We start from the raw sequence: 27,827 nt of genomic DNA on the forward strand, positions 1-27,827 counted from the left end.
GTTCGGCTCTTCTGTCGACGTAAAAACGAGAGACGGAGCCCAGATAAACCTCCGACGGTGAAGAATTGAACCGTGGATCTCCTAAAATTGAACTGAACTTTATCTTGACGGCGGATATAACCACTACACCAACTCCCTCGGTATTTGTCTGATTACGAGAGTTACTGGTGTATTACTATTACCGGATTCCTAAGGAAGAAATACGGCCCACGGTCAGTGAATGCAAGTGTCTCAAATAGACACAAATACATAAAAATTGTCCTTCTAACATTTTCTGAGACCGAATTTGCATGACGAAGGACGAAACAATTTTCATACGAATTGTAATTCTTGATGTCAGGGTTGTGGTTTGGGTGATTAGCATATATTGGTGTAGTATATCTATATCAAACTTGATAATATAATGAATTCGAATAATGTACACGTTTATGCTCATTGCTCAATAAAAATCGAACGAACCAGATCCCACCGGAGACATATCCTGTTACTATGACTGCAGCTAATGAGGCGTTACAAATGATGCTAGCTATATGTTGGTATGTCAGATTACTAACGATTGCCCTCGTCAATTCGGATAAATCCTCGAATATACCAATTGTTAGGACTTTGGAAATATTTATATTATGCATATTGTTTATGCAAAAGACTATTTCACAACTTTGCACTAAATTAACAATCTTATTTAAGTTTTTTCCCTCTCGCAACCAAACTTAATCGGCACTTTTCTGGCAAGACAACATTTAAATTGCCCGTATAATTTTACAGGAGAAACCTTCCAGTGCGATTACGCTACATTCGCTAATGATATTTCGTCGTATTATGCGAGGCATGTACTGTAATAGATGAAATGAATTGACGAGTAAAGATGGCACTCAGTATATTGACGCGATCCAGCACGGGGGATTCGGACGCGCTTGTTCCTGACGACATCCTTGCAAATGAATTGTTTGGTGAAGCTTCGGAAAGGCATTTTCGGCCCTCTCTTGCAGACAGACTGCAGGTATATATTGCTTCTCGACCTTCTTTAGTTTCTAGTATGTGCTATTTGGTAATTTTTCGGGAAAAATGTTTTTCCTTCCATTTCTTTGCATTGTATCGCAGTTCAATACTTCTGGGTTTGTAATGACTGAAGTCATGATTCGACTCAATTTTTATATAGACTCGGCTAGTAATCGAGTCATTGCACATTACTTGTTATGAACCAGGCCATAAACTGTCTTTCATCTATTTCAATTTACCTGTTGGGGGGGAGCAGTGATTTGAAATGAAAACAGATTTAGTTCTAGTTACGAATTTTGAAAAGTGAGTAAGTTCTAGTTGCGAGTTCTAGATTTAGATTTAGTTATAGTTCTATAGCTCAAGTTGCGAGTTTTATATAGCGAGTAGTTCTAGTTCTAGTTCTGTTGCAAGTTTTGAAAAATGAGTAGGGCTAGTTCTAGTTCTAGTAGCGGGTTTTGAAAAGTGAGTAGTTATAGTTTCGAGTTTTCAAAAGTGAGCAGTTCTAGTTACAATTCTAGTTCAAGTTTTGAAAAATACTAATTGTAGTTGTAGTTGCATATTTTGAAAAGTAAATAGTTGTAGTTGCAAGTTTTGAAAAGTGAATAGTTCTAGTTGCATATATTAAAAAGTGAGTAGTTCTATAGTTTTGAATTTTGAAAAGTTAGTACTGTAGTTCTAGTTTTGAAAAGTGACTTATTCCAATTGTAGTTGCATATTTTGAAAAGTAGGCTAAATAGGCCTAGTTGTAGTTGTGAGTTTTGAAAAGTGGATAGTCCTAGTAGCATATTTCGAAAAGTGACTAGCTCTAGTTGTGGTTCTAGTTGCGCATTTTGAAAAGAGATTAGTTCTAGTTCTGAATTTTGAAAAGGGAATAGTGCTTAGTTCTATCTTTAGCTGTGCATTTTCGAAACTCACTAGTTTGCACAAGTCTGCCTGGTTCGGATTATAGATTCTCCTAACTTCAAATTTCTTTTGCAGATTGGTTTCCTGAGGTCCGATCATGCGACTCAAACTGGAAATTCGGAAATCCCAGACATTAAAAATCTCACGTCGACCGTGCAAGACCTCGTCACTGAGATGGGTTACCTCAAAAAAGACCTTCATTATTCGAAGCGAGTGATCACCGCAAAGTATAATAAACAGCTCGAAGATACAGCGCTTAAACTCCATAAGCAACTTCAAGATAAGTGAGTACGCTATATTTGAAGAGATTCTTGGAGGTACAGAACCTCAATATATGATTGAATAGTATATTGATATCGAAATGAACCAGAATATTTTCGGCTGACACTCGTCAGGGGTAATCGTCAGCAAGTAGTAGAGAATTGGAAAGAACATTGTATATCAACAATCTGGTCACAGAATGTGATGTCACCGGCATGAAATTTTGAATAATCTGAGCAAATAAATCGCTATACACTGTTTTATTTGGTACACAAACTCCTTTCATTGGCACAGGCTTGGTTGGCGTATTTTGACCAAAGTCGACTCCAATGCACTTAAATAAAAGAGGGAACGGCCTCTCCCGACAGCACGTAATCTGCCGTCTCGATAATTTTTCGTCCAAACAGGATTATCCAACAAATAATCGCCATTCACCATTGGCCAGTTTTCTTGGGAATCAAAATTTTTAGCTAAAATATTTTTAGTTGTCCAACTCTATGTCACTCAGGGTTTTAATGACTCGAGTCATGACTCGACTCGAGTCCGATTTTTTGGTGACTCGACTTGACTCAAGTCATTTTTTTCAAATGCGTAAATGACTCGAGTCGTGTAAATTTTTGTACTCGAGGCATCATGCATGACTCGAACCAAGTCATATGACTCGAGACTATAACGGCAAAGACAGACAGAATAGTTAAGTCACCACATTATTGGTATTTCGTCTATCAGTCCTGATACTTTGAAAATAGGGCCAGAAATTGTTAATACCGAGGAAAATTACGATATTTTGAATGTGAGCCAATTTATATCACCCGAGCGGAGTTCAAAAAATTGGGTTGAACCGGATTGAACTCAAAACTGAGCAGTTAACACAATGACTCGGACTCGAGTCACAATACTATGACTCGGACTCGACCCCCTGCTCGCTGGCTTGGACTTGGACTTGACTCGGTAGTGAATTGAAAATGACTGGACTTGATGTGAGATTGACTTGTGACTCGTAACCTTGTGACTTGGTTACAACCATGATGTCACTACTCTATTCTAAACAATATCTCTCTCTCTCACAGGATAGCAGAAATCGAAAGACTCCACGAGGAGAGAGTTAATGTCGCCAGGAGGAGTTTCAAACAGCAGTTGCAAGACGCTCTTATTAAAATGTCTGAAAAATACAAGAAATATTACGAGGATAAGCTAGCCGGCAAGTTGAAACCGACGGCTTCGACTCTGGACAGAAAAACCAAAGTGGTCGCCTTGGAGACGGAACTTGAAAGATGTCAATCCATTATCGAAATGCTAGAAGTAAGATTGTGTACAAACTAGTGGATGTCGAAATGCGCAACTAGAGCTATAACTACTCACTTTTCAAAATCCAGAACTAGAACTAATATTATTCACTTTTCAAAATCGGCAACTAGAACTAGAACTAAAATTACTCACTTATGAAAATCCGCTACTGCAACTAGAACTACTCACTTTTGAAAATCCAGAACTAGAACTAAGAACTAAAAATGATCAACTAGAACTAGAACTAAAATTACTCACTTATGAAAATCCGCTACTGCAACTAGAACTACTCACTTTTGAAAATCCAGAACTAGAACTAGAACTAAAAATGATCAACTAGAACTAGAACTAAAATTACTCACTTATGAAAATCCGCTACTGCAACTAGAACTACTCACTTTTGAAAATCCAGAACTAGAACTAGAACTAAAAATGATCAACTAGAACTAGAACTAAAATTACTCACTTATGAAAATCCGCTACTGCAACTAGAACTACTCACTTTTGAAAATCCAGAACTAGAACTAAGAACAAAAATGATCAACTAGAACTAGAACTAAAATTACTCACTTATGAATATCCGCTACTGCAACTAGAACTACTCACTTTTGAAAATCCAGAACTAGAACTAGAACTAAAAATGATCAACTAGAACTAGAACTAAAATTACTCACTTATGAAAATCCGCTACTGCAACTAGAACTACTCACTTTTGAAAATCCAGAACTAGAACTAGAACTAAAAATGATCAACTAGAACTAGAACTAAAATTACTCACTTATGAAAATCCGCTACTGCAACTAGAACTACTCACTTTTGAAAATCCAGAACTAGAACTAGAACTAAAAATGATCAACTAGAACTAGAACTGAAATTACTCACTTTTGAAAATCCGCAACTAGAACTAGAACTAGTCTTGGAAATCCAGAACTAGAACTAAAATTATTCACTTTTCAAAATGCGCATATAGAACTAAAATTACTCACTCTTGAAAATTCGCAACTAGAACTAGAACTACTCACTTTTGAAAATCAACGACTAGAACTGGAACTAAACTTACTCACTTTTCAAAATGCATAACTACAACTAAAATTACTCCCTTATAAAACTTCACATCTAGAACTAAAATTAGTCACTTTAAAAAATGGCAACTAGAACTAAAATTATTCATTTTCTAAGATTCGCAACTAGAACTACACTTACTCACTTTTCAACATGCGTAACTAGAACTAGAACAACTCACTTTTCAATGCTCGCGACAAGAACTAAAACTACTAGCTTTTAAAAATGCTCAACTAGGGCTAGAACCAGAAACTCACATTTCAAAGCAGAACTAGAACTACTCATTTTTTAAAATTCGCAACTAGAACTAGGAGTCTAGGACTGCTCACTATTCAAATCGCCAGCAAGTAGTATAGAATGGGAAAGAAAATTTTATATTGAAGTTTAGTGCCTTGAAATATCTCATTAAATCGTATTTCGTCTTTCATCGTGTGAAGATTGGATTACATTTAATAGTTTATATTCAAAAATTCGTATGACACCTCTTGTATGACAGATTCAAGTCTCCGATCTTCGTAAAGAAATCGAAACCAAAGATACCTCGCCTCGAATTATCATGGACACGGAAGAACTGGACGCCGCCAACGCGCAAAACAAAGAGCTTCAAGTACGCCATCTGTTTTATGAGTTTATCGAATTCACATTCAGTTCAACTCACTTCTTTTGAAAGTCTCATGTAATATGAAGGCCTCGGATTACTAATATACTTATTTTTCTCAGTCTAAACATGTTTATTCAAACAGATAAAATACAGTTTCTGGGCCCATTTTTCAATTATCGGTCCTGATACACGAGATTCGAACTAAGTGTTCTGGAATGTCTCGAGTTTTGGTCTAACGAGCTGTTTGAAACTAACTGTTTTTCAAATTTTACCAGCTAAGGAATAAAAATGTTGGTGTACCTAAAACCACTGCGCACAAATTTTGGCTCAATTCCAACCAGTGGTATCAAAGTATAGTATAGTAGAAAATTTTGGATTTATTTAATAAAAAGGAATATGAAGTTTTTCAAATTTCACTGGCCCCATGAAATTGATAGATTGTCCGGGAAAAAACAAGGCACAACAAATTTGGTTCCATTCCAACCAGCAGAAGCGAAGTTATCTGCGTGCGGAATTTTGGATTTGGCAAATTCTTTCAATACTTATTATAGATCTACCCACCGTGAATACTATCATTTGAAATCCAAAAATTTGAACATCAATAACTTTACTTCTATGGGTTGGAATTGAGCCAAAACCAGGGATGTAGCCGAGTCGCAAGGTTCCGAGTCACAAGTCAATCTCACTTTTATAGTTTTGTCTCGAGTCAAGTCGAGTTATTTTCAATTCATAACTGAGTCAAGTACGAGTCCCAGTTTTTAGTTCAATCCCACTTTTTCAACTCTGCTCGAGTGATAGAATGACTCGCATTCATAATATGGTAATTTTTCTCAGTTTTAACCGTTTCTGGCCTTATTTTCCAAGTATCAGGACTGAGAGACGAAATATCAATCATGTGGTGACTTTACTATTCTTCGAAGTTACAATGAAATGTCTGTCTCGGCCGTCCTAGTCTCCAACACACAAATTGACTTGCGTGTAGTCATTTTACACGTTTGAAATCAAAATTCACTCTCTCGTTTAATTACTGAATTTCCTGTTTCAGAACGAGATCTCTCAGCTTACAGAGAAGATTGACGACTTAAGCGACGTCATCGATCACCGTGACGACACCATCAGAAATCTGAATCGCGATTTGGACTCTGCTAAGGACGAAGCAGAAAAGGTCCAAGAATACTTCTATTGTAATGCAGTGTTGTTACAGGGCTGGGCATAATGATTTGAGTCGGACTTGTACAAACTACTTGATTTTCGAAATGCGGAATTCGAACTACTCACTTTTCAAGAGTCGCAATTAAACTTAGAACTATTTGATTTTCAGAATGACAACTAGAACTGCAACTGCTCACTTTTTAAAATCTGCAACTAGAACTAACATTACCAATTTTTTAAAACTCTCAACTAGAACTAGAACTACTCACTTTTTCAATCGTAACTAGAACTAAAACTAATCACTTTTCAAAACTCTCTAAACTAAAATTAGAATTACCGGTACTCAATTTTCGAAAGTCGCAACTAGAACTACGCCGCTGTTACAAGCTGCAACTAAAACTAAAACTAGTAATTTTCCGAAACTCGCAACTAGAACTACTCACTTTTCAAAAGTCGCAGCTACGACTAGAACTAGAATTGCTCACTTTTTGAAACGTAACTAGAACTAAAACTACTCACTTTTCAAAATCCGCTACGCTAGAACTAGAATTAGACCTACCGTAATTTTCCATGTATAATCCGCAAAATTTTCACGATTTTTTGCCCTAAAATAGGGGGGCGCGTATTATACATGGGTACAACAAGCCTTGAAAAAAATCTCCCTCGATAAAAAACTTGAAATCACACCTTTCTTCATGTTTGTTTCCAAACGCGCATCACTTTGAGCCACCGCGCCCAGTAATTAGTGGGAAGCGTGTTGCCGATTAACGAGAGTCTTGTGCAAAAGCACGCGATCTCCTGCTGAGTTGGTTTGCCGTTTGTACGCGAGCGAAATTAGGTCACTAATAGACACTCGCGAGCAGCAATTCTCGCCAATTCATCGCGTCAACGACAGGCCCGAACAATCGCATATGCAATTTATACATACACAAGAGGCCATGTGCGCAAGATATCGCTTGCGTAATCAGTCGCATCTCCAACAGACCTGTTGCGCGTGACATAACCGTTAGCCTACGCGCAATCGCATCTGTAATAGGCATCGTGCGCAAGATGTCATTTCGTTGGCCTAAACTAACTCGCCGCCGGCCTCGCAGGCTTTGGCTGCTATCTACTATCGTTTAAAGACAATCCCGCTAATTGTATAATGATCAGCGATCGTTGTGTAATGATTGTTCAAGAGTGACATCGCAAAACAGAATGACATCGTATACGAAATCGGAACTATTCATGTACTTAAATGCAGGGTGCGTACTATACATGGGTACAGGCTTTTTCCCAGAATTTACATGCTATTTTAGGGGTGCGTATTATACATGGGGGCGTACTATACTTGGAAAATTACGGTACTCACTTGTCAAAATGCGCAATTAGAACTAGAACTAGAATTACTCACATTTTCGTAATCCGCAACTAGAATTAGATCTACTCGCTTGTAAAATTTGCAGCTAGAACTAGAACTTGTCTCTTTTCAAAATCTGCAACTAGAACTAGAACTACTCACTTTTTGAAACGTAACTAGAACCAAAACTAGCCACTTTTTAAAAGTCGCAAGTAGAACAAGAACTGCGCACTTTTTAAAATCTGCTACTAAAACTGCTAATTTTCTGAAACTCACAACTAGAACTGCTCACCTTTTAGAACCCGCAACTAGACCTAACAACTGGAATTACTCACTTCACAACACACACACAAGTCCGCCACTACAAGTAGAACTACTCCCTTTTCAAAACTCGGAACTAGAACTAGAATTAGAGCTATTGGCACTCAATTTTCAAAAGTCGCAACTAGAACTGATCACTTTTCAAAACGTACCACTACAATTAGAATTACTCCCTTTTTAAAATCTGCTACTAAAATTAGAACCTCTCACTTTTGAAAACTCGGAACTAGAACTAGAATTAGAGCTATTGGCACTCAATTTTCAAAAGTCGCAACTAGAACTGATCACTTTTCAAAACGTACCACTACAATTAGAATTACTCCCTTTTAAAATCTGCTACTTAAATTAGAACTACTTACTTTTGATAACTCGCAACTAGTACTAGAACAACTCACTTTTCAATTTCTTGTTAGAACAAACTAGGTAACGGATTTTATGCCAACAGAAGGATTTTGGATATAATCTAAAAGCAGTACAGTACATTAAGCTTAAGCCATGATTATTCGAGATTTTCATGACGTGGATGTCATATTTTGTGATACGATTATTGATTTACAATGTTCTTTCCAATTCTCTACTAGTTACTGACGATTGCCCCTGACGAGTGTCAGCCGAAAATATTCGGGTTCATTTCAGTGTGAATATATTATAATCAGGATTGTAACCAAGTCACAAAGCCCAGAGTCACAGGTCAATCTCACTTCTATTGTTTTAACTCGACTCATTTTCGATTCACTACCGAGTCAAGTCCGAGTCCAAGTCATCGAGCAGAGGTTCGAGTCCGAGTCATGGTATTATGACTCGAGTCCGAGTCCAAGTCATTGTGTTAACTGCTCAGTTTCCAGTTGAGGTCTTTGTTTTGTTAAACCCATTTTTATAACTCTGTTTGGTGATATCGAATAGTTCGCATTTATGAATATACGAATTTTCCTCACTTTTAGTAGTTTCTGGTCGCATTTTCAAGTACCAGTACCAATAGACGAAATCTCAATAGGGCGGTTACTTTACTATTCTTCGAAATTACAATGAAATGTCGGTCTTGGTTCGAGTAGAGTCATTTCGTATTTTGAGAAAATGACTCAAGTCAAGTCGAGTCATCATAAAATCGTGACTCGGGTCTGACTCGAGTCGATTCATGACTCGAGTCATTACAACCCTGATTATAATTATACTTTCTGTATCATTCGTACCCCTGTTATGACATAATGAATTTTTTTTGGAATGCTCGACCTGATTCGAAGCATATCACTCAATTTCGAGATTGAATCACACATATCCTCTATTTTGTTGCTGTGTTTTTTTAGCAAATTTAACAAAATTCTTCGAAATTCGTATTTTCCGACGCAGGAGCGCGAAACCACCGTGAAACTCGCCAGGAAAGTGGAAGAACTCAAAAGGGATTTGGAGAAGAGCCACGACGCGTGGAAATCGGAAGTAGAAAAAATGAAGGAATCGCTCCGGGAGAACATGGCGGGGGAGATGAAGAAGCAGATGGACGCTCAAAATTCGTTGCTCGCGGTATGTGATTCTGTCAATTCTTTTATCATACAGGCTTACAGAAGTAAACTTCTACATAATTCTGCATATAAACTGAAAAGGGTTAAATTACAGACTATCAACCTACAGATAGATACGCGACTCCCAATGGTTACACTACAAGCATTCTCTCTTATTGCTGAGCAATCTAAAAGCAGTATAATCGGTAGTGCTATTGCTGGTGACCAGAGTGCTGAAATTTAATGAAACCGGTCTTGATAGAAAGCTAGTGTCGCACTGATTCCGAAAATACAAATTAAAATCGGGTCAGAGCAATAGAACCACAGCGAAACAGCCCGTAAAGTCTGAGAATTGGTTTTGTTAGAACAGCTTCAACGTCGCAATACTGTGAACATAACAATGGCCGATTTCGTCAAGCGATTGTTCGGAACAATGCGGATTTTTACTTTTTCTCTCATAGCAATGCCTCTATAGGTTGGAATTGAGCCAAAATTGGTGTGCAGCGTTTTTTTGTGTATCCTAATAATTTTTTAAGTAGCCAGTAAAATTTGAAAAAACTTTACATTTACTGTTATTAAATAAATCCAAAACTTTTTCTCTCATAGCAGTGCCTCTATAGGTTGGAATTGAGCCAAAATTGGTGTGCAGCGTTTTTTTTGTATCCTAATAATTTTTCGAGTAGCCAGTAAAATTTGAAATAAATGTATATTTACTTTTAATAAATAAATCCAAAACTACTTCTCTCACAGCAATGCCTCTATAGGTTGGAATTGGGCCAAAATTCGTGTGCATCGTTTTTTAGGTATCCTAATTAATTTTTCAAGTAGCCAGTAAAATTTGAAAAAGAGTACTCGGATAACTTTTGCCAATCCAATACTTGGTGGTTAATATTTTTACAGCACATCAACGCCTACTTCCTTACGCAAGATTTGACCCAAAACATTACTTTTTACTTACAATGAAATCGATACTTCAACCTGCAATTCAACTTTCCCTGTTTATATCCAGGACCAAGAGAGAATGGCCCAGGAGGCCGAGAGAGAAAAGCAGAGGCTGCTGGAAGAGGAGAGAGGCAGATACGAGATGATGCTCGCAAAGGTCCGCCATGCGTGTCATATTTTCCAGACTAGATTAGAATTAGAATTACAGCTGCACAGTTTTTTTTTGTGACAAATAAGATTAGAATTAGTATGGCTAACTTCGCAAACGCTTGGAAATTGGATTTTAATTCGAATTGGGATGAAATACAGCGATATCAACTTCAATTTATATAAAATCTTATAAGCTTGGCTCGTTTCGTATTATACAGTTCTCCTGTAGTATTTTCAGGAAAACCAGAAATTAGCATGGAATTGAATTGAGAGCATGGAAACTGTAAACAAATTAGATTAGAATTACTTACCAGCACTATTTCTTTGACTTGTGGAGGTCTCTCGGGATCATACTGAGCAGCATTCAACCAGCTACCCCAACGAGTGACGGCCTTACTTTCTTATCTCTTAATTGCTTCACCGCTTAAATTGATATTTTTTATTCAAATTATACAATGATATGACTTTATAACTCAAAAATATGACTATATAACTTAAAAAGCTGATTCATGATATGACTTTATGTGACTTTATAACTTTTTTAATATACCCCATAGGGATGCGGTTTTGCGTCAAAATTGATTTCACGACTTACTGACGCATAGAAAAAAATATGACTTTAATGATTTTAAATGGCCCTCGTGATTATTCTTGTACTCAGTGCTAATTACCGCTTGTTATGTGACTAACAATGCGAAAATTATCAACTGAAGTCTATATTAGCGAACAAATTTTTGCTAACTTTACTGAAAATTCATAAGTATGATAAAATTTGGTGTTGCATCATAGTCATTATTCGATTAGGTAATATACTCGAAATGAACCCGAATACTTTCGGCTGACACTCGTCAGGGGTAATCGTCAGCAACTAGTAGAGAATTGGAAAGAGAACATTGTACATCAACCGTCGAATCACCAAATACAATGTCACAGGCATAATACTTGGGTTTATTTCAATATGAATGTTTGAAGAGCTTCTTGTCGGTACCGAACTTCAATAAACAATTTAATAGTATGTTTATATGGAAATAAACCAGAATATTTTCAGCTGACACTCGTCAGGGGTTATCGTCAGCAACTAGTAGAGAATTGGAAAGAACATTGTATATCAACAATCGTAGCACAAAATATGACGTCGCCGGCATGAAATTTCGAATAGGAATTTGACACAGGCTGTGTCAACAAAAGAAGTTTGTGTACCATCTAAAAATAGTACATTGAACGCTCTCTTATTCGACATTTCATGCCAATGACGTCATATTTTTCGATACGATTGTTGACATACAATGTCATTTCCATTTCTCTACTAGTTGCGGACGAATACCCCTGACGAGTGTCAGCCGAAAATTTTTGGGTTCATTTCAATATGAATATAATATTAAATATGAATATTGTGTAATGCTTATTGTTCCATGTATTTCTTGTGTGTTTCAGGAAAGAGAAAACGTGGATCGTATTCGTAAGGAGGCTTTCAGAAACAGGTCGTTTGAAACGTCTCTGGAACAGCAGAGAAGCGAAGTTTCTCTATGGAAGTGAGTTATTTACGGAGTCGGTCGGTAACAGACAGGGTTGTAATGACTCAATTCGTGACTCGACTCTAGTCACGATTTTCTGATGACTCGACTTGACTCGAGTCAATTTCTCAAAATACAGATATGACTCGACTCGACTCGAGTCAATTTTTGTATTGACTCAACTTTTTCTCGAGTAATTATGCAAGTCATATAACTCGACTCGAGTCACTTTTTGTATCGACTCAACTTTTACTCGAGTCATTATGCAAGTCATATGACTCGAGACTAGGACGGCCAGGACCGACATTTCATTGTAACTTCGAAGAATTGTAAAGTAACCATGCTATTGGGATTTCGTCTATATTGGTACTGGTACTTGAAAATGCGACCATAAAGTGCTAAAAGGGAGGACAATTAGTGTATTATGAATGCAAACCATTCGATATCATCAAACAGAGTTATAAAAAGCTGGTTTAACAAGACTTTGTCTGGAAACTGAGCAGTCAACACAATGACTTGGACTCGACTCGAATCATAATACCATGACTCGGACTCGGACTCTCTGCTCGATGACTTGGTCTCGGACTTGACTCGGTGGTGACTTGAAAATGACTTGACTTGACTCGAGTCAAAATTTAAAAAGTGAGATCGACTTGCGACTCGGAGCCTTGTGACTTGGTTTCAACCCTCCATATGACTTAATATTTGGGTTACCATATTTTGAGATCTGTAAAGGACGAGACTTTTCACGGGCTCTAAAAGTTACTATAGCGGACAAGAAAATGGGTGATTTTCAAATGTATATAATTAATGTAATTGGGGTGACTAAAAAAACTACCTCCGAAATATCCGTTTATAGCTTTTTTTGGTATTTTGAGCTAAAAGGAAAACAAATTGCCAAAAAGGATGACATTTGGGCGATGGGAGAACATTTCTTGATAAAGGAGGACAAATCTTCCTAAAGTAGGGACGTATGGTATTAACGCTAGTATATCAGGACCGAAAATTGAATAATACGCCCATAAACTGTGTTTTATCTGTTTGAAAAAATACGGAGTGAGAAAAATGAGCATATTATGAATCCGAGGCAGGGCTGTAACCAAGTCGCAAGGTTTCGAGTCACAAGTCAATCTCACTTTTATAGTTTTGACTCGAGTCAAGTCCGAGTCATGGTATTATGACTTGAGTCCAAGTCTTTGTGTTGACTGATCAGTTTCCAGTTTAAGTCTTGTTAAACCCACTTTTATAACTCTGTTTGGTGATATCGAATGATTCGCATTTATAATCTACTAATTTTTCATCGCTTTTAGCTGTTTCTGGTCGCCTTTACAAGTACCAGTACCAATAGACGGAATCCCAATAGCGTGGTTGCTTTACTATTCTTCTAAATTACAATGAAATGTCGGTCTTGGCCGTCCTAGTCTCGAGTCATATGACTTGCATAATGACTCGAGTTAAAGTTGAGCCAATAAAAAAATTGACTCGAGTCGAGTGATTTTACGTATTTGACAAAATGACTCGAGCCAAGTCGAGTCATCAAAAAATCATGATTAGAGTCAAGTCATAACTCGAGTCATTACAACTCTGGGCAAATGTCTATTCACCGAGAGTCATATGACTTGGTTCGATTCATGCGCAATAACTCAAGTCCAAGTCGAGTCATTTCCATATTTTTGAGAAAATGACTGGAGTCAAGTCGAGTCATCAGAAAATCGTGACTCAGCAACACTGTTCCATCTCAGGAATCGTTTGCAACGTACCAACAAGCAGTGGGAGAAGAAATTCGCGGTGTTGCGATCCAGCCTGCACGCGCTCAAAGACGAGAGCTACATCAGACAGCAGCTTCAGAAGCAGTCCGCGTCTTTAAAGTACGCCTCGATTAGCTACGGCCCGGACTTCGCCAGGACACAGCAGCAGTCCACAGTGCCTCCGCCTCAAATTCTGAACCCAAACAAGCCTCTGGTAAGCCGTAGTTTGATTTAATCGAAAGGTCGTTTCATTAAATAATTTGCTGTTTATAACATGGCTATGTGACTCGATGATGCGAGGCTGTAATGACTCGAATTGAGTCAATTTTTGTATTGACTCGACTTGTACTCGAGTCATTGCGCGTAACTCGACACTAAATGTCGGCCAGCTTGTAATAGGGCAAGTTTTTGCAACTTTTGCAACTTTTTTTACAGCTTCCAACTGCTTCCTAGATACTCGGAGTCTATGTATATGTTTTAAGCAGTTTGGAGGGATTTTATAGCGCAACTTTTCTCTATTTTTCGTACCAAATTTTACTGCAACTTTGATCAATTATTGCGTAAAAATGTAAAGGAGTGATTTAAAAACATGCTCTAAACTATTTCTACTATGTTTCTATTATCATTTATTTGAACAGCTTCTTGGAGGTACAGCACCAGTAGAGAATTCAAAAGAACGTCGTATATATATAGTTGCTGATGATTACCCTTATCGAGTGTCCGCCAATAGTATTCGGGTTCATTTCAATATGACTATTCAATTCTATCATTCATTTGCATAACAACGAGCTATATGATGGGTTAGCTGCATCTCACTGTTATCTATGACACAATGGCTTGCAAGCAAGAAGTTCGACTACCTCTGCCAAGCACGACAGTATCCGAACAATATGTAAATAGATCGCTTTATTAAGTCTGTCGTTTAAATTTGAGATAGTTTCCCATTTCACAAACGCCCAGGCGAGACCGCCGAAATTAACATTTTTCTTGGGTCACTTTATTCGGGCTATATTGTGAAAGTCGCCTGGAGTGGGTGTTTCTGCGACAACTTGGGTCAAGTTTGCGAAACTAGGGGTCAAAGGGTGTGTTATTTGACTTGTTTTAGGGGGTGGGGTTATCGCTATGCTGTTTGGCTTTTAGGGGAAAAATTATTCCGGCATTGCGTAATTTTCTTGCTGTGTAACGGGAAAAAATGTAATTTTGAATGTCCATTAAATGGCAAAGAAACGAATTTGAAAGCTCTGCAGGAACTAGGTTATGCAGTGGAACCTTTCGAGTATCTCATACCCTACTAATTCAAAAAAAATTATAACTGCGACTTTTTACTGCAACTTTTGTCATAATTAACAAAAACTCGCCCTAGTAATAGCAATATTTTTGGTGGACGCAAAAGTTTTTCATCACGCCGACCATAAAACTGTCTAATCTTGTCTCTCATTTTTATTAATCAGCACTTTAAATTTGAATTTGCTTACAGCCCGATATCAACGGAGACAAGCCTTCGAGGCAGCAATACCAAGCTACCCATACCTTACCAAGCGGGCCAGGGACGGAGGTCTTTGCGGCAGGTTGGTATCAGATTCGCCACTGAATAACCCGTGTGGTCTTATTCTCGAAATTTTAAACAAAACTTCAGAGTTGGTCTAAGTAGAAGTAGAAGGGGAAGGAACATCGGTAATATGAAGAATTCATGAGTCTAACTGTACTCGCGATTATGAGAAAGCTGTAAGCTTGAGGCCGTTAGGATGCTTCACCCTAGCGCAGCGCACGGGACCGGCATTTCAGCGCCAGCCATCTCCTAGCCAGGACACAACAAAAAATCTAAATTATCAGCAAACATGTGACTCCGCGAGTGAGCCCTTAAAAGGACCGTCAGAGATAAATTTAACCTGTACATTAGGACTGTTAAACATAACTTTATTTTTTCAAATTTTTCTGGCTACTTGATAAAATTGTTAGGTTACCTTAAAAAAAGGCTCCACACCAATTTTTGCTTAATTCCAACGTGTAGTGACATTTTTGATTTATTTAATAAAAATAATTATAAAATTTTTTCAAATATCACTGGCTACCCCATTAAATTGTTAGATTGTCTGAAAAAACGATGCACAACAAATTTGGCTCAATTCAAACCAGTAGCAACGAAGTTATCGATGTTCGAAATTTGAGATTTCAAATCATAGTATTTACGGTGGGTAATAAACAATAATAAACAATTAAAGAATTTGCCACTGTGAATACTATTTTTTCCGCATCCATTTTTTTTTTACTCAAATAACTTTGCTTGTATTGGTTCGAATCGAGCCCAATTTGTTGTGCATCGTTTTATCGGCCAACCTAACAATTTCATGGAGTAGCCAATTAAATTTGAAAAAAAAAATTTATCTATTTTTATTGAATAAATCCATAACTTTTTTTCTTTCAGTAATTCTCATCTACTTTGAAAAAGACTGTGTAGCTCTAATTCTACTCGTAATCTTGTTTGGAAAAGTTGGTAATTTTCTAGTTGTCCAAGTTTGCTGTGACGTCACGGAAATTTACGATAATTTTTGCCTTTAAATGCCGATACTTATGTGTTGTGAGGTCACGAAAATTGCCGATATTTTTTACTGCTAATGGCTAAAACCGACATATGTTGTGACTATACTCTAGTTATAACAGCTGTCTCTCTCTCTCAGGAGTAGTTGATTCCGCGGATGAGCAAGATATTGACGAATTCGTGCAGGGCTTCGTGCCCCTCCCCAGTCCTCCCCATTGGCAGAGGCACCATTTCGGCGAGTACATGCCCAGTATTGAATCGGACAAGAACAATACGTGACTTCGTCTCCACTGTGCCAGTGTTATTTTGCTATTTCTGCGATTTTATTTTTATAAGTAAATGGTATGAGTATATGGAGCGTTTTGCGTTATATGCTACGTTGTTGCCGTTGGCGGAACGGATAAGGAGTTGAATTTGAACCGATAATAACATTAGCAGCATACAGAGGCGGTCGGTAAAGAACTGCTCATCAGATAGGTCACGGAATAGCATCATGCAACGAAATCATTATACCAATGGGTCTGCCCGAAGATGTTCAATTACTATTTAGGGTTCCTACCTTTTCCAACAAACGTCGCTAAGCTCTATTACCGGTAAATCTGATTACGTGAAAAAAGAGCACAAAAATTGATAGCAATATATATGCAATGCCTGATCATATTGACCAATTCAATCATGAATTACAGAAAATTTTCGCGCGTTCAGGCGACATCAGCTATCCCAGTAAACAATATAGGCCGACGCAGCTTAGCTGATAAGTAGCGGCGTAAAGTGTATAGCGTGAGGGGGTCTGGGGGCGAAGCCCACCAGAAGTTCCGCTTAACACCATATGGGAGGTCTAAGACCAACGTTTTGGGGGCTAACATAGTGCTGTTACGGTTCTGTCTATAACTGATCCTGACATGTGTTGGAAATCGTTACCCGCACCTGAGTAAAAATTTTCATTCCACAACATGAATAACATGCAGAAGACACTATTTTTATTATTGGAGATTGACAGACATATCTGTATTGCACAAAACTATGAAGTACCGCCAACCGTGGATCAATTAATTCACGACGATCGCAGCGGATGAGGGCACACATTTCAGGCAGTTTCATTCAAGTATTCGACCGCGTTGCACAGATGATCAGAATGCAGAATCGCTGCCACTTTCACCATCATCGCCCTGTTTACGCGTCATGCCCACTTCATAAATGCGACATAGAGCCCGACAATCCGACATGCATGCGTGTTTCGGAGTTTCAATAACAGCTATGTTACGATCCCAAGCGTCCAAAGCGATAGCGTAGACTGGTTGCTCTACCGAGACAACGCCTAACTGATTGTAATTCGACGAGTCGAAAGTTAGAAAAGCTGACGAAAAATTTGTAGAGTTTATGTCTGCTATCAAATCACTGCTGGAACAATTTGCACCTCTACAGCGCCTTTCGAGAAGTCAAAGAAAATTGAAGCGAAATCCGTGGATGACCACAAAGCTGATTCAACTTATCCGTAAACGTAACCGGTGGCATAACCGATTAGACACCAAGAACTGCCCAGAACATGAACGAGAAAGATTTCGACGTTTCAGGAATCGCACCGTGCATCTCATTTCCAAGGCAAAAGCAAAGTACAATGAGAGATTTTTCAACAGACACATAAAGGACACTCGAAAAACATGGTCAGGACTTAACTCTCTCCTACATCGAAAAAAAGGCCATAAGTCTGTTTCGGAAATTGTGAATTCGGATACCGGAAACAAACTTTCAGACCCGGCGGCCATCGCGAATCACTTCAATGAATATTTTTGTAACGTAGGCCCAAATATTGCTTCTTCTATTACAAAACCGGTGTCGGCCAGGTCAGAGGTGAGATCGATATCCCAGTCAATTGTGCTTGAACCTACGACCAAATACGAAGTAGAAGTAGCCATCCACAAACTGAAATCGCACAAGGCCGACGGCTATGACCAAATCCCATCATGGTTTTTAAAAATGATAAGCATGCATATCGGTCAATATATGGCCCATTTTTTCAACTTCATGATAGAAAATGGAGTCTACCCAAGCTATCTAAAAAAAGCCAGAGTAGTCCCTGTACACAAAGCTGGGGATAGAACTAATGTCACCAACTACCGTCCGATATCCGTTCTCCCATGCATCGGGGTTGTATTCGAAAAGTTGCTCCTCTCCCGCCTGTCCTCATTCCTCGCCAAAATGTCTGTCATTTCCCCTCAACAATTTGGCTTCCGAAACAAACACCAAACCACACATGCCCTCCTAACAGTGGCCGAACAGTATTATGATATCTCAGAGAAGCGAAATGTGGGATGTAGCATTTTTCTCGATCTAAAAAAAGCGTTTGACTGCGTAGATCATAAAATTCTCATCTCGAAATTGGCGCGCTACGGACTTCGGGGCCCACAACTTGAGCTCATGAAAAGTTACCTCACTGGACGCCAACAAATGGTTGCGATCTCAGACACCTTGTCCTCTCCTCACCTGGTGACCTGTGGTGTGCCCCAAGGCTCAGTACTTGGACCGGTCCTTTTCACCTTATATGTCAACGACATTTTTGAAACCTCTTCATTGAACACCACACTTTTCGCTGATGATACTCACCTCCTCTCTTCAGCATCTTCGACGGCAGAGCTGGATGCCCTGACTGGTGACCAAATGCCCAAAGTCCATGAGTGGACGGCCCAGAACAACCTCTGCATAAACGCCTCGAAATCGCAATTGCTGACAGTAAATTCAAAAAATAACCTAACCGTTAATATCGCTGGTCAGCCCGTTTCCAACACAGATAATGCCAAATATCTCGGGGTTTTACTGGACTCGAACATGTCCTGGAAGAGTCATATTCAGTCCCTAGAAACTAAATTATCACCGAAGTGCGGCCTGTTCTACAGCCTTAGGCGCTTCATGCCAGCATGGGTTCTTCTGATACTCTTTAAATCCTTAATCCAATCGAAGTTACACTATGGCATCCTCTGTTGGGGGGCTGCCAGTAAAACTGCACTCAAGCCACTGCAAAAACTACAACATAAAGTACTCCGAATCATAGCTAGGGCCCCAAAGGGGCCTGGCTGCCCATCCAACAAGTCGCTGCTGAAGAGATTCGGCGTCCTAAACATAGAAGATATGCGGAAACTAGAAATCGCCAAGTTTATGTATCAGTTCCACTGCGGTCGTTGCCCCGAATATTTCAATGACTTCTTTACCTCGGAATCAAAAGCGCACAAGTACAACACACGCGCGTCCACGTCGTCCAAATATCATATGATCGACCGAAAAGATCATCGCTCTATCAAATATGCCGGACCTGATGTGTGGAACAGTATCCCGCCGGCCATCCGACAGTCGACGAGCATGTCCACATTCAAGTCGAAATACAAGCAATTACTACTAAATAAATACAGTCCATCCTCAAGATTACCGGACCACGACTGACCTATCGATCTCGCTTCCCATGACATGCCGCCCTATTTATTGTCGCTTTCTTTTTCTATACTATCTTCTTTACTTTCATTCAGTGTGCATGCCTCCTCTTTACATCGCCTAGGCCAAGGTGGGTGTCAGATTCCATAGACTGCTCCTTGTCGCTTCGACACCTTCCTGTCTTTTCATTGTATCGCATTTTTTTGTGGTGTATTGAACTGATAAAATTGCTAATAAACCAATGATGATGATGATGATGACATCGCACCTCGCTCGACTCCTTGGTTACGTTGGTCGTGTAAAACCTTCATGGCGTACATAACACTACGGCTGCGATTGAACGATAATTGGCATTTATCTAGAGCCGGTATTATCTGAATCAGATTGAAGTTTCTCATATCCCAAACTGCAGTGTTTATGATTACTTCAAGGCCGTTAGGATGGAACACACCACTGATGCCAATGTCGCTCAACTGATCGAATTTGTGGATGGGCAACGTAGGGGGCTTCCGAACGTCCCACAAAAGTCCGGCGTTGAGAATTAATCGGTCGTCGTACGAAAATGTAGCGCGATTCTCGATATAGAAACACGACCGGTACAAACTTTCATCGTCCTCTCCATGTTCGCGTCCATAGGTGTTTACGATCGTGCCAGTGTTGGCGTCGTGGATCATTGCTAGGTCCGATCTCGTGCAGACTATTTTGTTTTGCACTTCCTTTGAAAATTCAGCGAAATCGAGGTTGTCCATTGTTAATTTTTGATCGAGTGTACCGTCCATGGCTAATAATTTGCAGTTTTCATACGACCCCAGCTCAAGTGTCAGCATCGCATCTCCCGCGTACGAGGGCTCGATTTGAGTGATCCTCGTATTGAAAACTCCGGCAACGATGCCATCCGCGAACTCGGACACTTTTGAGAAGTGAAGGTTTCCATCCGTGTCTCCGAGAATCACCCCGCAATCGTCGTTGGGACTGAACGCAGCCGCAGTGAAGGGCGGCTTCAGACCTTTGGTGGACTTAATCACCCGGGCCGGTCGAAAACGACTGTAAATCATTCGCAAGTGGTGCCCCACACCGCCGATACCACCCCATTTGGGATGAACCCCTTGTTGATGAAAGAGTCGTTTGTGGACGTTGATCGATTCTTCGATTTTCTTTTTGGGGTCGGGGCAACGGTGGGGACTGAATAGAGAAAAGTGGGGAACAGTGGAAACAGGATTTCGACATTTCAAGTGTTGCTGCTGAAAGTGTTCTTCGACGAGGGAATTGAGAGTTACTGGGTAACCGGAGCGATTACTTTCGCTGACTTTCGAATCTGCCTTCACATAACCGTCACTGGATAGAGTATATGGATCTTGCAATCGATGCATGAGCGTGGCATCGCTTCTCAATGACCGTCTTGTTGACACGTTTCCAATCGGCGTACCAGACAAGGCGCGATTCTCTCTGTACTTATTCGCTCCATCGCCATCCCGGTCTACTCTCGGAGTGCCGGCTTCGAATGTTTTCACAGACTTGGACGTGACGAATGTTTTCACAGACTTGGACGTGACAAACAAGTTACCGTCGACGTCTGGAACAATTCCGGCGGCTTGCGTCAATGCCGCAGCGACGCAGTCAAGACCCGACCAAACCAGATGGTTATGGATCATCAACAGAACGTCCTTATTACGATACCGCACAAGAGTCTCAGAGACAACGTCAGTTCTTTGGACAGTGTTCATATCAGCAGCAAGTTGAATTGCTTTTCCAGTTATTTTTGTCGATAGTAATTCCATATTTTTGCGAAACTTAACGTGGAGCTCCTTCTTTTCTTTGACGACTGGCTCTTGGATAGCAAGAAGTAATCTGCTGGTAAAGACATGAAGCTTCGATAACATCTCATGCACCGGTCGGTATTCGACAAGCCCTACAAGCGCCTTGCAAGCCAAGTATCGCATTTCGTCGGCCGTTTCTGGAGACTTAGTGACTTCGAGACAATATAACAGCACCTCGATGCCGTCTTCGTGACGAATGAGTTTACACAATGCTTCTTTACCTGCGCGATAATTCTCATTATACTTTGGTGTGCCATGTTTAGCCTCATCCGCGCTTTTGGCGCAAGTGCCACCCGTACAATTTGCGATAAGATAGAGGGCATAATTTACAGCAACCCCTTCCACAGCTGTGCCGTCATCCCACGAAGATGTAAAATTTCGAATATACCTCAATATCACATGTAGCCCTGTATAAACCATTCCCAAATTAGGGTAACATTTCGTGAGCATTCTTTGACAAGACCGCGACAGTGTGACGGCGCATAAAGCACTCATCGCCACCCCACCCACTCGGCTGACCTCAAGCGCTTGCATGGTATGTTGCAATCCGGGGTTGTCGTCAATAATCTTTAGCAGCAACGAAACACCGTCCAATCGTTGAAAGTGAGCGATCGGCTCCCAGCCATCTAAATCGAAATTGCCACATTCATCGGCCAGCTCTCGAAGAACGTCGAAATATTCTATTGTGTGCATCGCGGAATCGCATCTCGCCACAAACTCGAACGAAGGGTATTTGCGTTTCAGGACGGGGCACGATTTCACGAGCTGTCCGACTTTGAATACGATGTGTGCTTCAAAGTATTTCTGAAGAGCTATGCACATCGATTTCATAATCTGCAATGTCGGGTATGGAAATTTCCGGTCTTCGGTGTAACTGTATCGATCATCGGCGGCGTGGATAATGTAATTTGTCGTGCAAATCATTTTCAATAGATATTCCAAACCGTTCAGGTTGTCAAACAACGATAGCACTTTGAAGTTTAAAAACGACGCAGAAAAGAACCCTGCGATATGGAGTTTACCGGAGTTGTGCGAGCAGTCCAGGATCCATATGGCATACTGTATCAGTTCCTCCAAAATACATGTTGCGGACTGACATATCTTCTCGATGACATCACTATGGTGCGATAGCTTATGCAAACACAACGCGACTCCAGTAGAACTCATGGATGACCGCGGAATATCGATCAATTTTTGAACGCCGTCTAATTCGATGAAGTTTGTGGCGGCCTTGTGATTGTAGATGAGCTTGCCAAGAAATTCCAGAGCCTTATACACCAAACGGTCTTCTGATTCATTTGCAAGATACCTATTGATCAACGGCAGCACGTTACATTCGAAAAACGTCGATAGAAAAACTTTGAATTCTCCAAAGTATGTCAGCAAATCGAATGCGTAACACTGGCACATACTCGCGGAAAGCGGCGTCTCCAGCGAGTTGTTGACACCCGATATCACAGGCATAGCAATGCATTCCGTGTCCTTGTATTTGTCAGGCTCGATATAATTCCATAGCCGTTTTAGTAAGGTATTAATAAGATGGATGCTTTTGTCAACACCCAATTTTTTCGCGATATCGCCACGACCGACAAGAGCAGTAGCGTAAGTTCTCAAAGGCTCGTCAGCATTGATAATCCAGCTTATCAAGACATTCATGTACTCTTCTGTATTCGATTCAGTCATGTTGAAGCCTCTCAAGGCCGAAACAGCAAGTCTCGATGCGGCAATTACAACACGCCCGACATTCTTTGGGCAATCCTCAGTTTGTAGGTAAGAAGAAGTCATCTTATCCCTGAATTCTTTGCAATCTCCCAGCAGTGTCAACAATTTGCCCAATTTACATTCAGGGATGATATGCATTGGGTGGCGCTGGTCGAATGGGTCGGGATTTCTTTCAAGGAATTCGACTGATGCAGACTCCAAGATCTTGCTGCATCGCATCAGAAAATATACTGGATCATAGTGTTCATTTTGGTGTTCCGCTTTCCAGTTGGCAATTAGACCAGCGAATTCACTTGCAGGGTCAATTTCAAAGCTCATAACGGGAGTCGGGACAAGTCAAATAAAAATGGCATTCAACGGAAACTAGGATAGGCTGCGTAACGGAAAAGAGCAACTGTATATTAGATTCATGCTGAAATATACTCGAATATTTTCGGCCGACACTCGTCAGGGGTAATCGTCATCAACTGGTGGAGAATTGGAAAGATCTTTGTATATCAACAGTCGTATTACAAATAATGACGTCACATGCATGAAATGTCGAATAGTCCAGGCTAGCAGAGCAAGTATCACACCTAGGGTTGCATTTAAAACAAACCCAACAACAAGGCCTTTTTATTTTCTGTAAGTTATAGAATTATGCCATAACTGTGTAATTACTTTACAAAAAACATGTTGTATGAGCCTACGGACAATTATCACACGATGTAGCCGACGTATATCGGAATGGTTGGAACTTGGAACTCTCAAAATAGTCGGTTCAACAGCAATGGTAGCTATTTTTACCCTATATTTTCAATTGTCAAAGTCAATCCACTATGACGTCACAGTTAAATATCCGTGACGTCATGGCTTGAAAAAAACATGAAAAACAATAAAAACATGTTTTAAATTAGGGCCTTGATTTAAACATGTTTGTTTTAAATTGATTTTTGTTTTAAATGCAACCCTAATCACACCAAGGAATGGACGGTTGGAAAAAGTCACCCATTTCTCAGAACAATCAATTAGCTATAAAAAGAGGTAGTCACTTGGGGTTGCAATCGAAACAAACATATTTAAAACTCGGCACTTGCTTAAAACATGTTTTTCATACTTTTTTCTAGCCATGGCGTCACGAATCTTTAATTTTGACGTCATAGTTGATTAGCATATGGGCAATTGAAAATATAGGGTAAATATGACTCCTTCGACGTAACGGGCTTCTGACCATTGTCATAAACAGACCAATAAGATTATTAATGAGAACACGAACGGTAAACATTTTACGTTCGGCGGTTATCATCATCAGAACACCCATTTCGTACCAATGATCTATATATCTACTGGATATAACTGTTGAACCGGCGAAGATTTCGAGGATTCCGGCCACTCCGTATCGTATACCTCGACTATATTGGGTGAAAATCGCCCGTATAGGCTCATATCACATGTTATTTTTCAAGCATTTAAACAATTATGGCATAATTATACACCGTTTTAAGCAAACTGTTTTATAACACAGTTTTGTTTTACATGCAGCCCTAGATACACTGGAGGCAGTGAATATTAGCACGTTGAATTTACCATACAAGTTACAGTGTAGGCGGTGATTGATGTGGCGTAAAACGTCTGCGAAAATTTTGGTCAAGTATATGCGAAGTTATTTACAAAGATTACAACATAAAGTGCCACAAAGGCACAACAACAAATGTCGTCCTCTCTCCCACCGTCGCATGTGATTTGCCGGCCAGTTGCAGGCCTACACGTCCGTCCGCCTAAACTCCAATAATACGCAAGCAATCAATCTCACGTGCGATACTCAGCGGCCGGGGCAACACTGAACATGTGCCACACAAAGGTTTATTCCAGCGTGATGAATGTCGCTCTTCATCACCACCATTCATCATCTCTCATCCTCCAAAGTCACACCGGCGCCTCCCAGCCGCCGGCCAACTTTCTGGCAGTATCGAGCAATGCGTCCGCTTTCATCGCAAAGAAAACATTCAATTCATTCACAGAACTTTCCAAAATGCGTTCCGTCATATACAGAAAACATCACACTCTTCTGGCTTTGTCATACGAAGTAGCAACGGCGCACATCTCGATCCCATCCAGCTCATGATCGTTAACGACGGCACGTGCTATTGATAAGATCTCGGTCAATTTCAACTTCTTCACCGTTGGCGTCGTCGTTATCTGAAGCACGCTTTCAGCAACCCTACGACCACAGACAATTTCAATACCTGGTGATTGTCGTTCCCATCGATGCGAGATACATCACTATTTTCAGTCTCGGGTATTCGTTCGTACACAGCAAATGCATTGCCGTGAAGAAACATTGGATTTGCGACAGTAAAATCCTCGAGTTGTAGGAAATCTTCAGCCAGTTTCGCTTGATTTATCCAGGTTGTGATATCGCCCAACCCATCGTACTTCGCTAGCGTATCTGTGATCGCTTATGCCAAGTTCATTACAAAGACTAAAACAGAAATTATCACGAAGACACAACAGCAACACAACAACAAAAGTCGACCTCTCTCTTTCCACCATAGCACGTAATCTGCCGGCCAATTGTACTATACACGTCCGTCCGCCTAAACTCCAATCAACACGTAAGTAATCAATCTCACATGCGATACTCAGCTACACACTAAGTAGGCGTACATACTGTAATAGGCTATCAGCATACATAGGCCTACACCCTATTTGCAAAATATCGTCATGGACACTCTGACTCTACTGCTATAATGTTAGTCTTAAATAGGGTACTACAATCCCTATTCATCTAGTGGGGTATAGGTATATCGTGGTATCTGGGTGGTGTTGGGGGTCACATGGAAGTATTTTTAACCCGTACGTGACAGGTGCAGGGGGCGATCACTGCATCAGTGTAATCGACTGCGATTATGATTACTTCTGAACTGCGCGATTAAGATTGCAGCAGTCGATTACATGGAAAAGTCAGAACAACTACATTCATTTGCTTTCTTGAACTTGAGCATTGAACACATGACAATATAACGATGGCGAGAAGACTGCATCTGGAGGGAAATTTTCTTGAAGAATGTGACATATTTTCACGTCACATCACAATATGCATAATATCCTTTGCCCATCTTTATAACTGACTACTTCACATCCCCAACAAACCAAAACCCATGAATCTAGGCAGAGTGACAATTATCATCCTTTTTCTGATGATGACCAAACATACGACACGGCGATGGTATTTTCGATTGTACTGCTGCATCGAATCACCGGTGAACACGATTTTCGTGCCGTGTTTTGATTGGGGGTGTCGAATCAGGATCTGGCGTTATCTTTATTCCAACTATTCGCGATTTTAAGATTATATATGTTCGGGGTTGTTGAAAAATAACTTTTTTCGAGTTTTTCGATTCCGAGGATTCACTGATTAAATTGTTAGGTTGCCTAATAAAACGATGCACACCAATAAACCAAATTTGACACGAGTCATTTTTTGAAGATTTGTTAAATGTTTCTTTGCTCTAATTCTGATTATAATCTAATTTTTGAAATATATCTATGCTCTAGTTATAATCTAATTGCTGGTTTTCCAGAAAATGCTGTACAGGAGACGAACTGCATAGTGCGAAACGAGCCAAGCTTGCTCTGTACAGACGTTTTCCTTTCTCCTGCTTATGAAGATGAACATGATTTAATTTCCAGGTTTTCACGAAATCAGTAATTCTAATTCTAATCGAGTCACGAATTTTTGTTGACTCAACTTGGCCCGAGTCGTTTTTTCAAACGTGTAAAATGACTCGACTCCAGTCAATTTGTGTTTTGACTAGACTTGTACTGGAGTCAGTGTGCGCGACTCGAACCAATAAGTCATATGACTCGAGACTAGGGCGGCCGAGACAGACATTTCATTGTAACTTCGAAGAATAGTAAAGTCACCACATTTTTGGCATTTCGTCTATCAGTACTGATCCTTGGAGAATATGACCAGAAACTGTTAAGACTGAGGTAAATTACTATATTGTGAATTCGAGCCATTCTATATCACCCGAGCAAAGATTGAACTGAAAATCGAACAGTGAACATAATGACTTGGAAGGACGCGAGTCAAAACACTATGACGCGGACTCGACCCTCTACTATAGCTGACTTGCACTCTGACTTGACTCGGTGGTGAATTGAAAATGACTCGACTTGACTCGAGTCAAAACTATAGAGATTGACTTGTGACTCGGAGCCTTGTGACTTGGTTACAACCCTGCCTCCGAGTAACACCAAAAGTTTAGTCTTTCCCTCTTAGTGCTTTATAGACATTTCATTTTAGACTTCTACTGGACGTAGTTTGAACATATACGTCTAGGAAATACACCTACTTGTGATCGAGTAGAAATTTACAACGTATACTTCTAGTTCTTCGTGAATATAGAAATGCATACCACCTCTCGTTCACAGTACAATAATATTGATACTGCGGTCATTAGACAATATGTTAGCCATGCATGTCAGATTTCCATGCGCCTCCTGCCCAAAACTCTGCATACTACCACACCAACGCCAAGACTCACGTCCGCAAACTACATGTTT

At 40.0% G+C, this 27,827-nt stretch overlaps 3 protein-coding genes across 4 annotated transcripts in view; 2 read left to right on the forward strand and 1 right to left on the reverse strand.

The window, feature by feature from the left end:
- The window catches only part of LOC145436463 (putative mitochondrial import inner membrane translocase subunit Tim8 A-B), a 246,314-nt gene that overhangs the window by 161,497 nt on the left and 56,990 nt on the right, over nt 1-27,827 (forward strand). The window lies entirely within an intron of this gene.
- On the forward strand, nt 742-16,672 carry LOC145436438 (uncharacterized). The gene is made up of 11 exons (XM_080313783.1): nt 742-1,000; nt 1,978-2,186; nt 3,234-3,465; nt 5,009-5,119; nt 6,159-6,278; nt 9,273-9,443; nt 10,431-10,520; nt 11,948-12,045; nt 13,770-13,989; nt 15,253-15,343; nt 16,454-16,672. The coding sequence occupies exons 1-11, from the start codon at nt 866-868 to the stop codon at nt 16,591-16,593; spliced, it is 1,617 nt and encodes a 538-aa protein (XP_080169909.1). The 5' UTR covers nt 742-865; the 3' UTR covers nt 16,594-16,672.
- LOC145436569 (DDB1- and CUL4-associated factor 1-like) lies at nt 17,445-23,594 on the reverse strand. The gene is made up of 2 exons (XM_080313932.1): nt 20,006-23,594; nt 17,445-17,671 (listed from the first exon to the last, which is right to left on the reverse strand). The coding sequence occupies exons 1-2, from the start codon at nt 23,592-23,594 to the stop codon at nt 17,445-17,447; spliced, it is 3,816 nt and encodes a 1,271-aa protein (XP_080170058.1).

Source organism: Botryllus schlosseri, chromosome 3, assembly GCF_051294905.1.
Source record: "Botryllus schlosseri isolate E-star chromosome 3, Bs_hap1, whole genome shotgun sequence".
Classification (NCBI taxonomy): domain Eukaryota; kingdom Metazoa; phylum Chordata; class Ascidiacea; order Stolidobranchia; family Styelidae; genus Botryllus; species Botryllus schlosseri.

What these genes read in the sequence shown, in the direction of transcription:
- LOC145436569 (XM_080313932.1), bottom strand. Translation starts at nt 23,594, where the DNA reads ATGAGCTTTGAAATTGACCCTGCAAGTGAATTCGCTGGTCTAATTGCC. An exon ending in TAACCAAGGAGTCGAGCGAG is followed by an intron (nt 17,672 to 20,005) that starts GTGCGATGTCAT and finishes ATTTTTCGTCAG; the next exon opens with CTTTTCTAACTTTCGACTCG.
- LOC145436438 (XM_080313783.1), top strand. Translation starts at nt 866, where the DNA reads ATGGCACTCAGTATATTGACGCGATCCAGCACGGGGGATTCGGACGCG. An exon ending in CTCAAAATTCGTTGCTCGCG is followed by an intron (nt 9,444 to 10,430) that starts GTATGTGATTCT and finishes GTTTATATCCAG; the next exon opens with GACCAAGAGAGAATGGCCCA. An exon ending in AGCGAAGTTTCTCTATGGAA is followed by an intron (nt 12,046 to 13,769) that starts GTGAGTTATTTA and finishes GTTCCATCTCAG; the next exon opens with GAATCGTTTGCAACGTACCA.